Raw genomic sequence first — 19089 nt, 5'->3', positions numbered from 1 at the left:
TGAAATTGCTGTATCTGAGCAGTCAACCTCTTTTCTCTGAATTTTTATTCTGCATTTGACATTTAATTTAAAATCTGGTCTGATTTAACCTGAAAATGTAGTAATAAAACCATAAAGTGCTCCATCTGATAGAGGGTGAAATCAAGATGTTATTTTCTTTTAAGCTCCTTCTTAAGCCTATGACAGAATCATGAGCAGTTCCTGACTTCCTGCTGAGAAAGCAATAAAGGCAAAGCCAGGAGCATCTTGACTTCAAAAACAAACTATTATTCAGAAACACCATTTATCTCCCAAATTCAGTGTGATGCAGCAGGTAGGATTCAAAATTAATTTAAAAAATGCATTAGCATTTTATAAAGCTATTAATATGCATGTAGCCACATAAACTCAGTCACTGCAGAAACCGATGTCAGACCGTGGAGATCAGCACTGTAGGCCACCATGAGGCTATGGCCTTCTGAGCCAGTATTTAATAAGGAAACTTGGTTTTCTTACTCATAATAAAAAATTGTTTGATACTAGTAATTTTATTCAGGGTGCTCATGTGTCTTTATTTCATTCCAGATCCCTTCAGGCCTTTTCATTCCTAGCATGGCTGTTGGAGCCATGGCTGGAAGGATGGTTGGGATTGGAGTAGAGCAGCTGGCATATCACCATCATGACTGGATCATCTTCAGGAACTGGTGCAGACCTGGGGCAGACTGTGTCACACCAGGACTTTATGCAATGGTCGGAGCTGCAGCTTGCTTGGGTATGAAAAAACATGTACACATGAAAAACACTGATGTTTGGTGACATACAAATTGTATTTGTGTCAGGTGCTATGCTGGCATTTCTGGATGTAACAGAGGCTGAAATCAAGATGTGATGGTCTAAAGAATGGGCAGCTGCCTCTAATGACCTCCAGTGATCTACCAGCTAGTCAGCAACAGAGAGACCTGCAGCCACCAATGGCTACTCCTTGTAATCCGTCAAAAAGCACGGACAAGGAAAATAAAAAACCTAAAGTTAGGCTGCAAGTTTCCACGTAGCAGTATTTTTGCTTGGTTTTTTCCTTTTGATGTAATTAAATTCACTGTAACTGGACTAAAACTATTTACTTGTTTAGACTGTGCTCTCTCTCAGTGCAGGGAAAACAATTCCTGGTTCTGATAAAATTTTAAGCTTAGAGAGGTAGAAATTCTGGGTCTTATTTTGGCTGTGTGTCGTGCTATGGTCAACCGAGCTGTATTTTGGTTTTTGTTTTGACCATAAACAATACCAGATTACACTCAATTAATAGGATTTATTGGATATAACAGCAACGATCTGTTAACTATTAAAGCAAGATCATTGAATAATACCTCACATATCAAATTTCTATCCATAGATGCAAGAGGAATGTTACAAGCATACCATCTGAACATTTTTTTGCCTGATCATATCTTTCCCTTCTGTACTTGTGTTGTCTGTCTCATTTAATTGTTGTTATTGATATTGTCATTAGCTGATGAAAAAGTAGTGGGGTGCATAACACATGATTAATGTGATTGGGTAGGTTTGAAATGAAAGATGTACTCAAGGAAGAGCTGGAAAATTTTCATATTTGGATGCTTATATTGGAAAAGCAGGATCATTTGTGTGATCAATTATAGAGGAAGGAAGGGTGGGATTTGCTTGAAAATTGAATGTCTGTAATGTAGACATAAACATCTGAGCTAGCTGTCTTGATACCCTTCACAGTTAAACCAGAAAAATGAGACACTGGAAAGATCAGTCTTATCTGGCAACACACATCTAAAACCAGGGCAAATGAAGAGATAAATTTGGCCTCAAAAGGACCCGTTTTTCTCCAGAAATTATATAGGAAATCTGGATCTTCCCTTTGGATGAGAACACCTACAGCAGTGTAGACACATTAAAATAGCTAGGATTAATCTTACTGTCAAAACAAGTAAAATGCTTCCACTTCTTGATAAATGATCTTAATGTTCATAATAGAATTAATACACAAAAATTTTGCTCTGATATTCCAGTTGATCAGCTAGTCTGCATACAATGATAGGATCTTAGAATATGCTGAGTTAGAAGGGACCAAGGAGTCCAATTCCTGGCCCTGCACAGGACACCCCAAGAGTCACACCATGTGCCTGAGAGTGTTGTCCAAATGCTTCTTGAACTCTGTCAGCCTTGGTGCTGCGACCACTGTCCTAGGGAGCCTGTTTCAGTGCCCAACCACCCTCTGGGTGAAAAATCTTTTCCTGATATCCAACCTGAATCTCCCCTGGTGCAGCTTCATGCCATTTCCTCTAGTCCTGTCACTGGTCACGAGAATGAAGAAATCAGTACCTGTTCCTCTGCTTCCCCACGTGAGGATGTTGAAGACCACAATGAGGTGTCCCTTCAGTCTCCTACAGGCTGAACAGACCAAGTGACTCAGCCACTCCCCTCCAGACCCTTCACCATCTTCATTGCCTCCTTTGGATGCTCTCTAATTGCTTAAAAGTCTTTTTTATATTGTTGTGCCCAAAACTTCACACAGTACTCAAGGTGAGGCCGCAGTAGTCTCTTCTTTTAAAAGGTCCAAATTAAGGTGCAATGATTTTAATAGTATGGTGAGACATACAGCAGAATGGTCACAGCTTGTACTTAAGCCCAAGACCTGTCTTGTCTAGAGTAAAAGATATGGAGTAAGTATTAAATGATCCTTACTCTGGTATCTGCTCTCAGCTTTTCAGAGCCAGAAGTTTAAGGCGTTCCTCAGATGAAAGTCATATCTGGATCACTGTGTTAAGTGATCAACAATCTAATTTTCCTCTATGCTGCTAGATGAACAGCATCTTTTTATGACCTGTTTCTGATTTCTCTCATCTAAAATGGTACTTCATTTTGAGGCCTAAAAATAGCAATTCATTACATTTACCTTTTGAACAGAGGCAAAGAAATGTTACCTAATAATTCAGGGATACATACACACTTGTCTACAGTTATGTGGGTATTTTTATCCTTTAATGTAAACTGATGGAGCAACGAGGTTGCTTATGAAATTAATACAGAAAGACTAGACTGAAAAATATAGTTACAACACTGTCTATGGCTGCATGCCTAGATGGCCTCAAACCAAGTTATACACAGTTCAAACTGTATTACTATAGTGATATCAAAAGCTAGATTTTAACTATAACATAGCTCTTGCAGTAGCCCTAAGCTATTATAACATAGGATTTTGTAACCGTGTTGTGCCCAAAGATAATGCTTAACTTTCTCTTCAGCATGAATCCTATAGATAGGCCAGTGTGAAAGCCACCTCTCTATGCTCCTACCTGCCTCAGCCATGGTACTTAACCTGATTCCTGGAGTCATTTTAGAGGGGTAATGGCAGGATTTAATTTTAGTTTCTCAAGTTTGAGATTATTTTTTTGGCATCCTTTCTGGTTTTCAAGCTCTGTCTTGGCATTCATTGTTTGCTTTTCAATGTTAGCATCTTTGGCATCAGCAAGTTCACTCAACCTTCTTGATGAAAATTGCAGTAGATGAAAAATATGTTTCTTCAGTGAAATAAGCCCAAAAATACTTCACAAAGTATAAGGACAAAGTACTCAGCATGAATAATTACATGCCTTTACAAGTGTAAGACTCAAAAATATAAATGAGTTGCTTAGTATGTATACCAGCACTGAGAGAAATTTGACTCTTTTCCTTGTTGGCAGGTGGTGTTACTCGAATGACGGTCTCTCTGGTGGTGATTATGTTTGAGCTAACAGGAGGCCTGGAGTACATTGTACCTCTTATGGCTGCAGCTGTCACAAGCAAGTGGGTGGCAGATGCCTTTGGAAAAGAAGGGATCTATGAAGCTCACATTCATCTGAATGGCTACCCATTTCTGGACGTGAAAGATGAATTCACCCACCGAACCCTGGCAACGGATGTGATGAGACCAAGACGTGGGGAAGCTCCTCTCTCTGTTCTGACACAGGACAGCATGACAGTGGAGGATGTTGAGACACTTATCAAAGAGACTGACTACAATGGCTTTCCAGTAGTGGTTTCAAAAGACTCGGAGAGGCTTATTGGATTTGCACAGAGACGAGAGCTGATTCTTGCAATAAGTGAGTAGAGTATCAGTGTGCAGAAGTTTGATTTTGAAAGGAGTTTTGATTTACTAGTTGCTAGGACCTGGAAGCTGTTCTATTGCTTCATACCACCTAGTAGAATTCTGTGGGCTTGACCTTTGTAGGTCCTGGTTCCTTATTGATTTAATTTTGCTGTCACTAAAACCAGTACAATACAATTCTGCTAGAGACAACAGAGAGAAACTCAACTCATATGGCCAGAATTTTTGTCAGAAGTAGATCAAAAGCCAGTGCAACGCTGAACTTCCTGCAGTCCCCATGGGCTGCTAGAAGAAGCTGGAGCAGTCATAAACTTTTGTCACCCTGTGATGAAATATAAATCCCTGTGCTTCTTTTTGTTGTACTGTCTCAGTTTTTCTCACATGTTTCCCTACAGGTGGAAACTTTTTCAGTGGAGGATGTTTGGTAAAAATTGCTGAGTTTTGTCTAGCATCCAGTGGATAGCTGGCTGGTTACCTGAGAGCCCACATCCAGGCCATCAAAGGCTTTGACCCAGCAGGCCTTTTCCTGGTTGGTCTGATGGCTAAGTAGGGATGATTGAAAAATAGGTGTATTGGATGAAAGCAAGTTTTCCCAGCTTTTCCATATCCCGGGCATCCAGAACTGCAGAGGTCTGCAAGGCTGCCATATCAACCCCACTGTCTACTCCCAATTTTGGCAGTCCTGTTGAGGCCCAGATGGGCAGGCAGGCAGGCAAGCTGCTGTCTGGACATGGTTGCCTTGTACTTTGCAGGGGAGTGGAAGATCTGGTATATCCAAATCTCCTTGACTTGGAATTATTCTTCTCTGCCTGGACTTGTTTCATCCCTCTGCTTCAGGCACCTTTAAAAAATTGTTGTCTCAGATGAAAATTCCCATATTTTTCAGATGAGAAAATTAATAAATGGAAAATTTGGGTTATTTTTGAAGGTAACTTTACAGCTCTCTTCTCACAAAGCTAAAATAAAATTTGAAATAACAGTGCTCTTTAAAGACATTTTTTTAATGCCTATTTATTTTCATGTCTGGGATGAAAAAAAGACTCAGTCTAAGTCTTTAGACCTAAAATTTATATTAATTTATTTAAGGACATTCAACTATTACTTGATTCCCCTCTTCTCATCTCACAGAATAAAGTCATCAATACTACATGCAGAAGAAGAAAAGAGATGACAGAGATTTCACAGAGATACTGTTTCAACCAAGAATCCTCAGCTTCTTTCTCAGGCCCAATTAATTGTGCATCAGCAGTATGCTGATTCCCTGGTGGTCCAAGGAATACTCTGGGGAAGTACTCCAATTCCTTCAAACATCTGAATTCTTGGATGATGGCAATAGCTACCGAGTCCTGCATCAAGAGCTATCTGCCTCATGATTTGCCCCTACATAATTTATTTGTTACTGAGCAGAGCACTGAGCATGCTCTAGAAATGCATCCAGTACCTGTAGAGTTAATGGCAATGCCATTTCCAATTGCTCAGAAGCATCCTCAGGAGGATTGCATCTTTCCACTGATCCTTGTTGAGTAGATAGGCAGGTCAGGTGGGCAGAGTCACCCTCTGGGAATAGGTGTCTACATTTTAGATGGCACCTACTTTACAGTCTTACAGAGGGGAGTATTTGACCCTGTAAAGCTTTTCTTAAATTTGGCCAGCTCCAGAGGCACTGTACAAAAGGCAGAGCCTTGGACAATAGCCAGGTGGCCTGTATAACATGCTTTTCCCAGCGTGGAGTTGAGAGAGCAACATATTTGATGTAGGCTGTGAAATGTGAACTCCTGAATATGAGAGGCTGTTTCACATTTGGGAGAACTAATTCACTCTCTAGCTGCGACAAGAACCTTCTGCATCGATTACTCTTTAAAACTAGACATCGTCATCCATTTGCTTTGCTCTTTCTGTTAATCTGTATTTGCTTTTCTTACCCACCGACTGCAAAAGTGATCCATTCTGTTTTACTTTACTCCTACTCCCCCGTCCAGTGAGACTGTGTACAAAATCCACCATTTTTCTGATGCCACTGAACTTACTCTGTAGTACTACATCGTTCAAATTTCTCCAGAGAGATGTTTGACATGGAAGAGTGAAATCATGGCTTTGGCTAATCACTGTTGTTCAGGGTCATTGCTGTCTTGGGAACAGCAATGTGGTAACTGAAGCGCTTGGCCTTATTTCTTTGGGTGCAGCTTTGGGAAGGAAATACCTTGCTGTCAAAGGTTTTTATCAAAGGTGGGAGTTACCTTCAGTTTGATTAATGTTACCTCTTGGCACAGATCATACATCAAAGAACTATGCAGGCATATTCACACTTGAAATTAGATGTATGAATCAAAGCAAGCCGAGACAAAGCTAGCATCATTTCTATAAATTGCAATAGGGCTTGTAATATGTAGGGTGAGAAGGTTGAAAATCATATACTGTGCTGATATTAGGTTTGAGCCAGCACTGCTCCAGTTCCAGAAATATTACAAGACAATGATTGTTAAACATAAAAAAAATTGCAGATGGAATATGTTGCAAACAATTACTGTCTACACATTACAAGTCACAGGAGCAGGTTTCTGCACTTTGATTGATGGCAATGAGCTCCAAGAATATATACATATGCTTTGAGTATGTCTGATTTGCTGTATCTCTTAAGAACAGAAGCAACCTGTGTTTATCAAAGATAGTAGTTCTAACTATTTACAAGAATTTATAAAAAAAAGGAAAAGGAGACAGGGTTAAACCCGCAGAGCCAAACATGTGATATGCTTATTCTGGGGAGAGAGAAGTTGTCTCTTGTTTGGATATCTGTCTCATATATTGTTTATACCCTATAGTGTTGAGTGGAAATGAGGTAAACGCTACAAAGAAAATAAACTACTTCCATGCTAAGAATTCTTCTTGGAGCATACTTTAAAGTAAAAGGCTTATACTGATGACGTAAACTCCAGATGCAGGGTGATGTTTGCTTTGTAGTTTGATCAAAGTATTAATGATACCTTTTGAACTTTTAAAAGTGGTCAAATATGTGCTATTGAGAAAAACGTATCAAACTCATTTATCCCTATATTTTGTTCCTCCCTTTACTATTTTCCTTTAAGTAGGATAGTATTTTTCATTTCTCTTTTAAAATCTATATATGCAAACTCTATTTAAGGAACTGAGAGTAAGCCTACAAAATTTATTCTGCATGCCAGAGAGGTGTGCTGGTCTAGAACAATACCACGCCGCCCCGAATCCCTGGGATGTGAGTTTGTAGTTCCCTAGCTTTGCATTCATAAATCCATTCACCATGTCCACATTTTCCCAACTCCACTGAGAAGTTTTTCTCCAAGCCAGCTGGGACCATACACAACAGCTGCTGACTCCACTCATTCAGGCATATAATAAAATTTCTTTTGCGATTCTCACAATGGAGGAAATTACATATGGTCATTTGAATTTGACAGAAATTGGATTAGTGATGTTTGTGAAGGCAGTGAACTGCATATTTATTTAGAAAAAGCATTATGCCAACCAAGGAATAGTAAGTGCCTGTGAAAATGTCACTTATATTTGCTTCAAGGGAGCAATGTCTCAGGGAAATTCAAGTTTACTCAGTAATCCCAGCTTCTGGGAATTAAATATGTTAAAGACAAAACCAAACTACTACCTTTGTGTTCCAAAGGAGGACTTTTTTTGTTTGTTTGTTATCAAGCCTAATTCACTGTCTACATTGATCTTTCTGCTGCACAGAGAATGCAAGACAGCGTCAGGATGGGGTGGTGAGCAACTCCATCGTGTACTTCACTGAGGACCCCCCAGAACTGCCACCCAACAGTCCCCATCCACTGAAACTGCGTCGTATTCTCAACCTGAGCCCTTTCACTGTCACCGACCACACACCAATGGAGACTGTGGTAGATATTTTCCGAAAACTTGGACTCCGGCAGTGTCTTGTCACTCGCAGTGGGTGAGTAGTTGCTGAGTCAAGCACACTTAGAGAATCTGAGGAGATTTTCTTCAGCATTAATAAAACCACCATTGTTGTTATTTAAAGGCAAGTATAGACGGTAGCTAATTAATCACCACCTCTGAGACAGTCAAGTGAATATTTTTATTTTTTCTTATTTTACGAAGAATAAGGGAACATCACCCAGAGTCTCTCCAAGGCAGCAGAAGAAGTCAGACTCAGAACCAAAATGGTGTTTGCTGGGTTTTATGTTTCATTCTGTTCTCCCAAATCCTTAGTGTATTTAGATAAAGTAAATATAAATACAAAATAAACTGTTCTGACTCCCACTATCACTCAGTTTTCAACAGAGGCAGATCTGGCGAGTAGTATTGTTTGGAAAGAATGTGTCTCTTTCTAGACATCCAGCTAGATTAGATGCTTGTGAAGAGTGTGATAAAGGTGTCCCTGGCGGAAAATTAATCTATTCAATTTTGTTTATGGGATAATGAAAAGGTGTATAAACCAAAGGCCCTCAAAAAAAAAACAGCTGAAGGAGGTGGGCAAACACGAAATTAGGAGAGTCAAAAGCTGCACCATGTGGAGTAGCAATAACATCCCATAGTTCCAATGGGATTTGAGATATTTGGGCATTGTGGCTCATCCCAGGATCCAGTAGTAAGAAGAAACTTTAGAACAGGATAACAAAGCCAGAACCATCGCTTTCAAATATGGAAGACTAAAATTTATTCTTCTGTCAAGATAACTTTTTGTTATGCAAAAATGTCATGTGTCAGTTGTTATTATCGATGCAGTGTCCTCAACATTAAGAAAATAAGAATCATTATTGGGATGCAGATTTAGGTCCTGATTTTAGGTGCCTGGATTTGGAAATTTTGACCTTGAGTTTTGGCACTTACATGAAATTAAAAGTGGAAAAACTATAACGATGACATCGTTTCAAAATTCAATGCCTAATGGTCTTCAAGGACTGGAAGTAAAAGCCCTTGAATACTGAGGGTTATGAAATTTTTGACTGTTGGGGCCAGACATCCCATAGGCCATGTCTTTCTTGATGGGTATAGTACATTTAGGTTCACATAAATGAGAAATTACCCTTTAAATTTGAAGGAATTATGCTGTTGGACAGCAAGAGCTTCAGAAATTCTGTGCTTTAGCTTACTTTGTGTATTACCAAGCACTGATGCCTTCATTTTGTGCTGTTGGTCCTCTGCAGCTTGAGCCTAAGGAAATTCATTATTTTGTTACACAGTGTTAGTTGTTGTAGCTCCTCATTCAGTCATGTTCCCAACAAAAAGAGGTAACAAGCCAAAGTATCTCACTTTATTATCATGGCCAGAGTAGTAGAAATACATGAGGTGAAAATACTTTTATAAAAAGATAATCACTGGGGAATGGATGAGATGGACAGTGCTATATGGAAGCACTCACAAAATGTCCCTGCAGCTGAACAGAAAAAAACCCTGGATGATAAATGAGATGATTGTTGACCTTTCCTTTCCTTTTCTCCTCTAGGAGGCTGCTGGGTATCATAACTAAAAAGGATGTATTAAGACATATGGCTCAAATGGCAAACCAGGACCCTGAATCTATCATGTTTAACTAGACTGGTAAAGGAAGAAGAAAGTAACCCCAAAGGAATCTCTTCTAGATTAACACAAAGGCTATGTTTGGTGTTTCATCTTGTTTAAAAAGAAAAAGGTAATGTGTATGAGGAATGGCCTGATATGCCTCTGACAGAGGGAGTGGATGCAGGACAGCACTTATTTAATGAGGAAGGCAGTTTAGAAGCTCTGAGCAGCTGCAGAGATCAAGCTGTGTTTCCTTAATGAGATTCCCAACAGCTCAGTTGGAGTGTTGGTGGGTATAAGTGATGTGGTGCTTAGAGACAAAGAGCCAGGAGCACCAGTGGGATGCTTCAAGTTCACAGTAACTCGTGAGGCAGGTGTGAAGGGTAGGAGACACTGTTTATGTACCAGCTGCCCAGGAGAGGTAAAGGTCTGTGTTCCAAGCTAGAGAGTGTATATTGAGTAATGTCAGTTGCTTTTGTTACTGAAATCATGGCTATTTATTTGCTACTGAATTATACCATTTTCATAAGGGAAAAAATTGTCATATTTTTAAAGGAAAGATTTTGTCATCTTCATTTATTTTGTAAATTTTAAGTGAATCAAGACTGGAGTTAAGTCTTCAGAAGGGAGTAAGAGTACACTTCAACTCACTTTAAAATGTAGTGTCCCTTGCTCCCTGCTTTAGTCCTTTGAATTTTATACCATTTAGCATTTGTCTCAATGAACTCCCCTTACTAGTATTAAAATGTGACTTATTTGTAAGGATTTTTTTTTCTCTATGCAATTTTGCATACAGGTACTATCAAAATTAGTGTAAAACATAGAAAGCCATGAAGGAATTTTCTAAAGCACTAAAAGGATGCTGATATGCATCTCTCATCAGTGTTAGTGACAAGAGATTGAATACCTCACCTGTCTCCTTGTGTACATCATCATTTTTCACAAACTGATGGAGTTCTGCATTGATTCTTGGTCCTCCATTTAGGTCCTTTTTGTCATTGCTCTTTCTTGGCACTTATTCTGTAACAGATCTACTCTTTATCCATCTGTCAGTCATAGGATTGTGGAATTCCTCTCTACAACACTATGGCTGGATAAGATCAGAGGGACTGAGAATGCAAATGATGATAACAAAGCTTTAAGTATTTATCTGTTTGCACCAAAAGCAAAATATTTAACAGACCCTGGTAGGGAACTCTAAGTCACTCAGGTAAAAATGCTAAATTTTCCTAAACGTTTGTTCTGGTCCTATGTGAGATACAGAGAGTCAGCCCTTTAGTCAATACTACTCTCAATAACAGAATACCAAATTGTACTCTCAGTTCACTGCCCAGCGTTTGCTTTATAGCTGTGAGCTTAAAGACTGGAGAAAGGTTGCATCCTAACTTGGATGCCCTGAATCCCTTTCAGATCTCCCAAGAGTCTGGTCCCTTCATTTAGGCATCTATGACCTCTTGTATTTTTGTTCAAATTCATATAGATAACTGGTTGTGTCCAGATGGTCTTCATGGACAGAGACGAGCCATGTCCTTTCATGCCAGAGCAACCTGTTGCTTACTCCAGACCAAACCCAGACTGTTGGTCTAACATGTAGGCAATGTACATGATTATTGTGTCCCTGAACTGAGACAACTAGTCAGGTGCACCCTGAGTTAGATGGCTGAAGTTACATTCACAAATTCCTCCTCTTATCTCCCATGACCCTGCTTCCTTCTGGCATGTGTCCCACTGCATTCACACGTAGTAAGGCCCAAATTGTTGAAGTAAAAGAAACGGAAGTAAAGGGATAATTTTAATCTGCTAAGTACTCCATTTAACAATAGTGTTTGCAACAGATTGACATAAATTTATATAGCTCTTGCCAAAGCCCATAAATATTTCAGTGTATACTTTTTGTTAACTGAACATCTGCAGTACAATGTATTATTAAAGGGATATTGTTAAAACTATATGAACTATAGAACTGAGCAAATCCTTCCTTCTGAAAATAGGAAATACAACATAATATGGTTATTTCTTATGTTTTTCCGTGAAGCTGTAAGCAGTCAAACTCATAAAAAACCAACCAAGTCAACAACAAAGCTCATAAACACTGGATTCCCTCATTTGAACAGAGATGCCATCATAAAATAAAATCAGTTCATTACCACAACTAGACCCAAGTGAGGCTTTGTACAAATGTCAGTTTCTACCCAAAACTTCTAGAATCTAAGGGATTTGGACTAAGCTGAATAGGCTGACTTTTGAGAGCGATCTTGTTCTTAGATTAAGACTGTAGAACTGTGTTCTACTTTCCGCATTTGTAGCTGTTGATGTTAATACACACATTTGATGAACACTTTCTCCATCTTCCTTTATGTTTATGTAGTGTATTCTCCCCATCTGAGCAATCCAAAATACTTTTGTTCATAAGCCAAGAGAAGTAAGTTGGTAAGTCAATTCAACTACTATTTGAAATCAAATTCAAGGCTTCAGGTAAAAGCAGAGGTCTAGAGTCTTCTCCGTTAGTGAAGGAAATTTCAGTCCCTGTAGCATTATAATGTAGTTCATGGAAGGCTACCTCTGAAGAGCATCCATAGTACTGAGGGCTATGTTTGCTAAGAATAACCAAGATGGTGTATCAACACTGAAAATCATTATAATTTTCTGAGAAAAAGACATGGAGTTGCCTAACTGAGATTAATCTGGCTATGAATATGAATTCACATGGGTATTGACTTAATTTATCAGCTTAAACTCAGTGGCTATGCATAAGCATAAACTTGTGTGGTTAATTCCCATTAATACTCAGAGGCCTGATTTACTAAAACTAAGAGTCACCCTTGTGATAGCTTGTCACCTTGTCTTAATAGGCTATTTAGGAGGAACCCTCAGGGCTTAAAAACAGGATCCAAAAAAATGGCATGGTGGTTTGTAAGAATCAACAACAGAAGGAATCGAGATTTATGCAGTTATTGTGGGTGCAGTTTGACCCTGGGACTATCACTCAAGTAAAAAGCAGGTAAATGAGTCTACAGCTCTCTTCTATCAAACGTTCATTTTTAGATGGAATGCTTTAAAATATCTAAGAGGTCAAGGGAAAAACCTTTAGATATGTAACTGCGTATTGCTGCTCCTTGTTCCAGTGTCTTTTCGAAATATGTTAAACCCCCTTAGAGCAGGGTCTGATATCTAGCTGTCCAGAAATGGCACAGTCATGGCTAACTTCATTTGCTTGGCATTATCATCAAGGCCGAGGCTGATGCCAGAATGACACGGAGGGCTTTGAAACTGGATAGACTTTGCTAATTAGAAAACTTCCTCCATGCTACAGTCTTCATTGCTCTTCACATGAGTGTCTGAAAGGAAAACACTCTTAATATAAATGAATAACAAGCTTTTCTCAAAAAATGCAGTTATGATATAATGATTTAATTTATTTCCCCATAACAAACCCATTATCAGTCACTGTTTTCCATCTGTATTCCTAAATATGTCTCAGAAATTACTGAATAGACTCCAAGAGGCATAGATCTCAGCCTTAACTACATATTTGAATTTGTAGAGCTCAAGATAGTCACATAGTGTGATCAATCTGAGTTACATAAGTACTTTAGTATATACTGCTCACTTCATGCAACCTCAGCTCAATCCTTGTGTTCAAGCAGTTGGCCTTCAAAAGTGTTGAACTAAACAAGAGAATGAAAACCTTTAAATGATGCAAGTTCAGTATTGTACCTTTGTTTTGCATGAACTGTGTTCAGTTACATTTAGCTTCTGGTGTGTACTTGAAGCAATCTGTACCAGAAAGTTTAATAATAAAGTACAGAACATGAAAGACATTAGACAGACACTTTGGCTGTCACAGTGATACTAATTATTAATTCTTATGCTTTGATGAAGCAGAAAAAGAATATTTAAGAAGTACCAGAAATTTGTGGATTCCGTGTTGGAATGACACTATAATTATGACTACAGTTTTGCTTTGGTTTTATTTGTTGGGTTTTTTTGTTTGTTTGTTGTTTTGGTTTTTTTTTTTTTTTAATTGTAGAAAACAGTGTGTATGTTGCACCTTATAAAAATGATGTTTGGACTCTATTTTTTAAATAAAACTGACAGTACTGGAAACATTTCTTGGTCATCTTATTAATTAGAGAAGTATTTCACTTAATGCTTCTGTATGATTTTGATGTTTCCTTTTCCACCTATAGGGATAACTCAAGCCTGATGAATGATTTAGGATATCCAATTCAATTATGGGTTAGGTAACATTAAGTAAGGAGTTAGTAAAGTTCATACAGTGGACTTCAAAGAATCAGCCTTGACAACTGGCTGTTCTATTTTCAGAAAAAAATGTTTTTTACTTCAGCTTCATAAATCCCTTAGATATCTAAAAAGAGAAGAAAAAAGAGTTATCTTACTAGGTTGTTCTGTTTACAATAATCATGAAACTTCTTTAAAACTACATGTTGCAAAGGCCCTATGGTTTCACTTCTGGATATATTTTTCAGTTGTGCTTTAATTCAGAGCTAAGATCAAAGACTTAGTGTGACAGGTTCAATCATACCCATTTAATTGGATGAAACATCCCCTAAATCTCTGTCAGAAGGTAAATTCTAGGTAGTGAGCTCCAGAAAAAACCCAAAGCACAGGAGGTGCCATCACCAGTCCTTTCCTTTTTTACAGTAGCCTCATGGTTAGAGACTCTGAACCTGGTAGGGCTGGAATCCAGTTATAATGTTAGATGAATGTCCTAAGTCACACAATACAGGTCTTGTGCAGTTCAATTAGTTACTATGGTACAGCTCCTTCTTTGCTAACTGCTGCTTTAGTTGTCTTTCTGGCAAACCAGAAGGAGCATTGTCCTACAAGCATTTGTAGACTTCTACTTAAAGATAACTCAGTTGGCTATTCTGAGTCATGTTGAGATGCAGATTCTGTATCTTGAATGTCATAGGGAACTTAGGCTTCTGCTTATAATCTTGTAATTAGCATACTGGGGGGTTCATCACATTTTTAGGCCTCGCTGTAGCCTGAATACAGTACTTAGCTTCATGTAAGTGAAGTTAAAACCTAACATCTATTTGTCATTGACCAGAATATTTAACCATCTTCTATTCAGTCACTGCTTGAGATCAATCGTCATTTAGATTAATTTATTAATTCATGATTTTTAATCTCTTTCCTACATTTAAACATTTGTTTCATAATCTTATTTATTTATTTCCCAATTTACTAATTCAAGTGGTACTATAATTGCAGGTAGAACAAAGGTATAAATGGTCTGACTGACATTTTTCCACATCACAGATAATTAATATTGACTCTGAATTATGTTTTGGCCCCTTTTCAACTTTTAAGGAACACTACTAGAAAGCATTAGTCACAGGAAGACAAGGAATAAATCATAATCTGCTCTGCACCTCTTCTTTCTAAGCCTGTGGGAACACACATGAAACTATTACCTTTCTCTCTCTTTAAAGCCAGGTTTAGGTAACAGAAATCCCTGTATATTTGATGGCTACAGCAACTCCTGTTGAGTAAATTTCTCCATGCCACACTGTCTCTCTCCAGATAAACAGGCACCATTGAAAGAGTACCCGATTTCCCTCTGTGTAAGGATAACCAGGTAGGCAGGTAACCAACATCTTCATCCCATCCTCCTTTTCTCACTTCCCTGTTTTTCTCCTTGTTCCACCTCTAGCCCCAACCCATTCTGCCTCTTTCCTGCAGCTTTTCTGTAATAACCCAAAACCCCACAAACAAATCCACACATCTGCTCTCTCTGTTCACATGGAACTTCTGCACAGAATGCAAATTTTTCAGGAACAGTCATTAGCTAAGCTACAGTCTAGTTCCCAGCATTATTTCCACTGTATAAACATTCAGTACTGGTGAATTGTGAAAGACATGCTGTTGAGGGACCAGAACCAGAGGTCATCTTGCTCATCTGATGGTCTGGTACATACAAACCACAGTAACATATACTGTCTTATTTGCTCTTCTTCTGGCTCCATGTTAGAATTCTGCCTTCTTGGTGTTCAAGCTTCAATAATATAGGGGAGAGGAGGAATTGTTCCTTTGCCAAGATCCCTTTTTTCTCAGGAGAATGCCCCATTCATGAGACTATGAAGTTTTTTTGCCTCTCTTACTAAAGCTGTTCCATTCTTTGTGAACATATACATTAGGCCAGGGATGAAAACAGCCTCCTTAGCAGCGGTTATCTTTGCTCACTGGATGGAGAGGCGAGAACTGAAGCCAAGGCTCCTGCCTGCCCTCTGCCTTCCTGCTGAAATCACGGAGACTTTATACTAAGGGAAGTAAGTCTGTATGTGCAGGGAAATGAGGGAACTGTGAGAAGTGGGTGGTGTAAGTGCCTAACTCAGGCATTGTGAGATGCGGATGGACATTCAGCCCAGGACAACCTGTGGAGAGGAAAGGTAGAATACACATTAATTCTCCGTTTCTAACAGGCAGCACTCCACCAAGATGACCAGATCCTGCAGTTCCTATTTTAGGTGTCCAAAGTTACACCAGACATCATATAGGATGTGTGAGGTCTTCACATCTGCATCTTGACACCGACCATCCTCTCTAGTGTAAAAAACTGCAGTAGCTGTGATTAGCTGATGGATACAGGAGTGAAGGGCAAGACTAAAATGTTTTCCTACAGCAAAGCGGCTCCAGCGTGGACAAATACAGGATCAGCTCTCCTGCGGATCACACAATGTGATTCCACAAAAGGATGAGCCCTCTCTTCTCATTCCCTTACAGTTTACTCTTTTTAAATAGAGAATTGCAACTCAGTATTGATACAAGGTAAGGGACAAGAAACAAGCAGTTGACCCTTTCCACTCCTGTCCCTACCAGATTAGTGCCTTCATCCCATCTGCTCCTTCAGCAATACATTTATGTATTCATTCGTGTGTTTCTTGGCACAAAGACCCTTGAGAAAAGCCCAGCCTACACCATTCCTTTCCCTCAAACCACTGGCACACCAAGAAATACCAGGTGCTCTACAGTGATATACAAACAGCAGTTAGAGCAGCAGTGCAGACACCTCCTCCCCAGCAGAGCTGGAGGCCGCTGCCACCACTACCTCCTCCCATCTCCATTGTCCTGGCACTGTGGGCCTCTGGGAACAGGAATGCACAGAGGAAAAAGGTGGAGAACTGTGATACTTGGCTGAGGATCCACCCTGTTGGGACTGACTTTTAAACTGGTCCTCAGAAAGTCTGTCTGGCCATTTCCTTCCCACTGCTCCCTCCTGCTAAGCTCACAGTTTGTCAGGGGAGGAGTATTCAGTGAGTGAGTGCATCACATGTCACAGCTGCACCAGGAACTGCAGTAAGCTTATTTTTTTACAGATGCACAAAGTTGGCCTTTCTCAGATCAATGAAAAGCAAATCCATTGTTGTGTCTACCACAGCTCCATCTCCACTGAGCACAATAGGCTGGCATTTTATCAGAGCAGCCAGCCATAGTCTATCCTCATATCTTTCCTGCAGTGCCCAAAGGGCCTCATAGTTGTCTTTACATATAGATTTTCTGTGAGCTTCAAAGAGAAGATATTATCAGTTATAAGTTATTCAAGTACCAGAGCACACTTGGGAGAGGCCAAAGTCCTCATGTGCATAAGGAGAGTTAGCAGTGGCACATGGGTGATCTGTGCTGCCTCTGAACCAGCAGACAACACTGCAGGTACCCCTGGAACATGTTGGGGCAAACACTCCCCAAGGAGTAATGGCTTTAAACTGAGAGACGGCAGGTTTAGGTCAGATATTAGGAAGAAATTCTTTACTGTGAGGATGGTGAGGCACCGAGGTTGCCCAGAGAAGCTGTGGATATCCCATCCCTGGAAGTGTTCAAGGCTTGGATGAATGAACTTTGAGTAATCTGGTCCAGTAGAAGCTGGTCTGGTCCTGGCTGTCTCAGAAGAAGTTGGAACTAGATGATCTTTAAGGTTCCTTCCAACCCAAACCATTCTGTGGTTCTATGATTCCATTTCGTGCTTCACCGGTTGCTCGAGGTACTTAGTGATCCACTGCTCCAGGGTCTAAATTCAGCTGCAATATTTGTTAATCAGCGTCAGGATAAAAATGAGCAGGGATTTAGTAGCTCCGATGGGTTCGGGCCGCGGGGGCCACTAGGTGGCATTCCAGTCCTCGGCATGGCCGGGAGGCAGCAACAGTGCCACCAGCTTGCTCAGGTTGACAGAGGCCACCAGGGTGTCCTTGCTGTCCACTGACTTCTGATTCTTGCAGGAAGCAAAGCTGTACAATTGTTTGCTCTAAAAGTGTAATTTTTCTCATGAATTTTCTGAGATATGCCAATTAAAATCTATTTTTTTTTTAGCTTGATATATTCTGGTGGGAAAAGGAAAGGGAGAGGAAAGACAGAAACCTTTTCCTTTGTTTGGACTATTTGGCAGGGCTAAAGCATGACTGTCTGCTTTGGCTCTTTAAACCACATATCACATCTGTAAAAACATAGTGGCAAAAGGAGGAAAAAATAATCTGCAATGCTTTCCTGGTGGTTTCTGTAAGGCTTTCATGTAACCAATACATTTTCATCAATTATGCATTTAGGTCACAGGAAGAGTTGGTTGAAGGAATTCCTTTGCCTTTTCAAAGTTGCTGTCAGGAAGAAAATATAGCCAAGCTGACGGAGCTAGAAGAAATGTAGTTTTGTTCTCCTGACCTGATATTTTTCTTTCCACTTTCTTTACCATCATTCCTATTTGCATAAGCATTTCCCCTGGCATAGCAAAATCTGTGTAGGGAATGCACAAGGGCCCTTAGAACATTGAAAGGTCTTATTTTGCAATGACAATTCTAAAATATATGTAAACAACATTAAAGAATTGAGTAAAAGGCCTTCCCTGTAAAACATTTGGTCAGATGTTGAAAAAAAGCGTAGAGTCCTTGGTGGGCAGCATTGCCATATGTAACCTCTAGGCTTCTGTGCAATTTACAACCCCAAGTTAGGTGCTTAAATATCCTTTTAAAAGTATAATGAGAATTAAGTGCTAAGGAACAGGTTCTACTATAGCCACTGCAAAGAATAGGCAACAGCTGATGTTAGCTACTAAAAAATGCCGGAGAAGACCTTAAAATCTTACTTCTTCCCTATACTGGTGATCACAGGAGTCTCAGAGCACTTGCTCTTTTTCTTGTGAAAAATGTCTGAGAAATTGTGGAAATGCTTCTGATGCTGTGGCACTTAGAAAGTTGAGCAGGGAAGCAGAAATTGAGGGCTCAGGTCTTTCCACCACTACATTTTTAAGGAGGCTGACACCATCCTTCAAACTCTGGCAAAATTAACATGGGAAAGGCAGGAGGGAGAAGAGAGAAATTGCTGCAGTTAGTAGGAGAAGGAAGCTCTGCATTCCTACCCTTTCTCCCAACTCTGATTATGTATTTTACTTACTCTTCTTAAATGTACAATATATTACCAGGCTTGGGAACAGAGACAAAATGGAAGTTTCCCACCTGTGAAGCAATTAGGCTGGA

At 39.6% G+C, this 19089-nt stretch overlaps 1 protein-coding gene across 2 annotated transcripts in view; it reads left to right on the top strand.

Moving 5' to 3' along the window:
* CLCN4 (chloride voltage-gated channel 4) overlaps nucleotides 1-13705 on the top strand; it is a 42304-nt gene extending 28599 nt beyond the window's left edge. For both annotated transcript variants that reach the window (XM_025896229.1, XM_008926809.4), the window contains exons 9-12: nucleotides 565-751; nucleotides 3690-4088; nucleotides 7811-8027; nucleotides 9543-13705. In XM_025896229.1, coding sequence (XP_025752014.1) covers nucleotides 565-751; nucleotides 3690-4088; nucleotides 7811-8027; nucleotides 9543-9633 — 894 coding nt within the window. In that variant the 3' untranslated portion in view covers nucleotides 9634-13705. The remainder of the gene's footprint in view (nucleotides 1-564; nucleotides 752-3689; nucleotides 4089-7810; nucleotides 8028-9542) is intronic.
* The last annotated feature ends 5384 nt before the right edge of the window (nucleotides 13706-19089 follow it).

The sequence above is a fragment of the Manacus vitellinus genome, unplaced genomic scaffold (genome assembly GCF_001715985.3).
Source record: "Manacus vitellinus isolate BGI_N305 unplaced genomic scaffold, ASM171598v3 scaffold_7_pilon, whole genome shotgun sequence".
Classification (NCBI taxonomy): Eukaryota; Metazoa; Chordata; class Aves; order Passeriformes; family Pipridae; genus Manacus; species Manacus vitellinus.
This window is presented reverse-complemented; position numbering and strand designations above follow the sequence as displayed.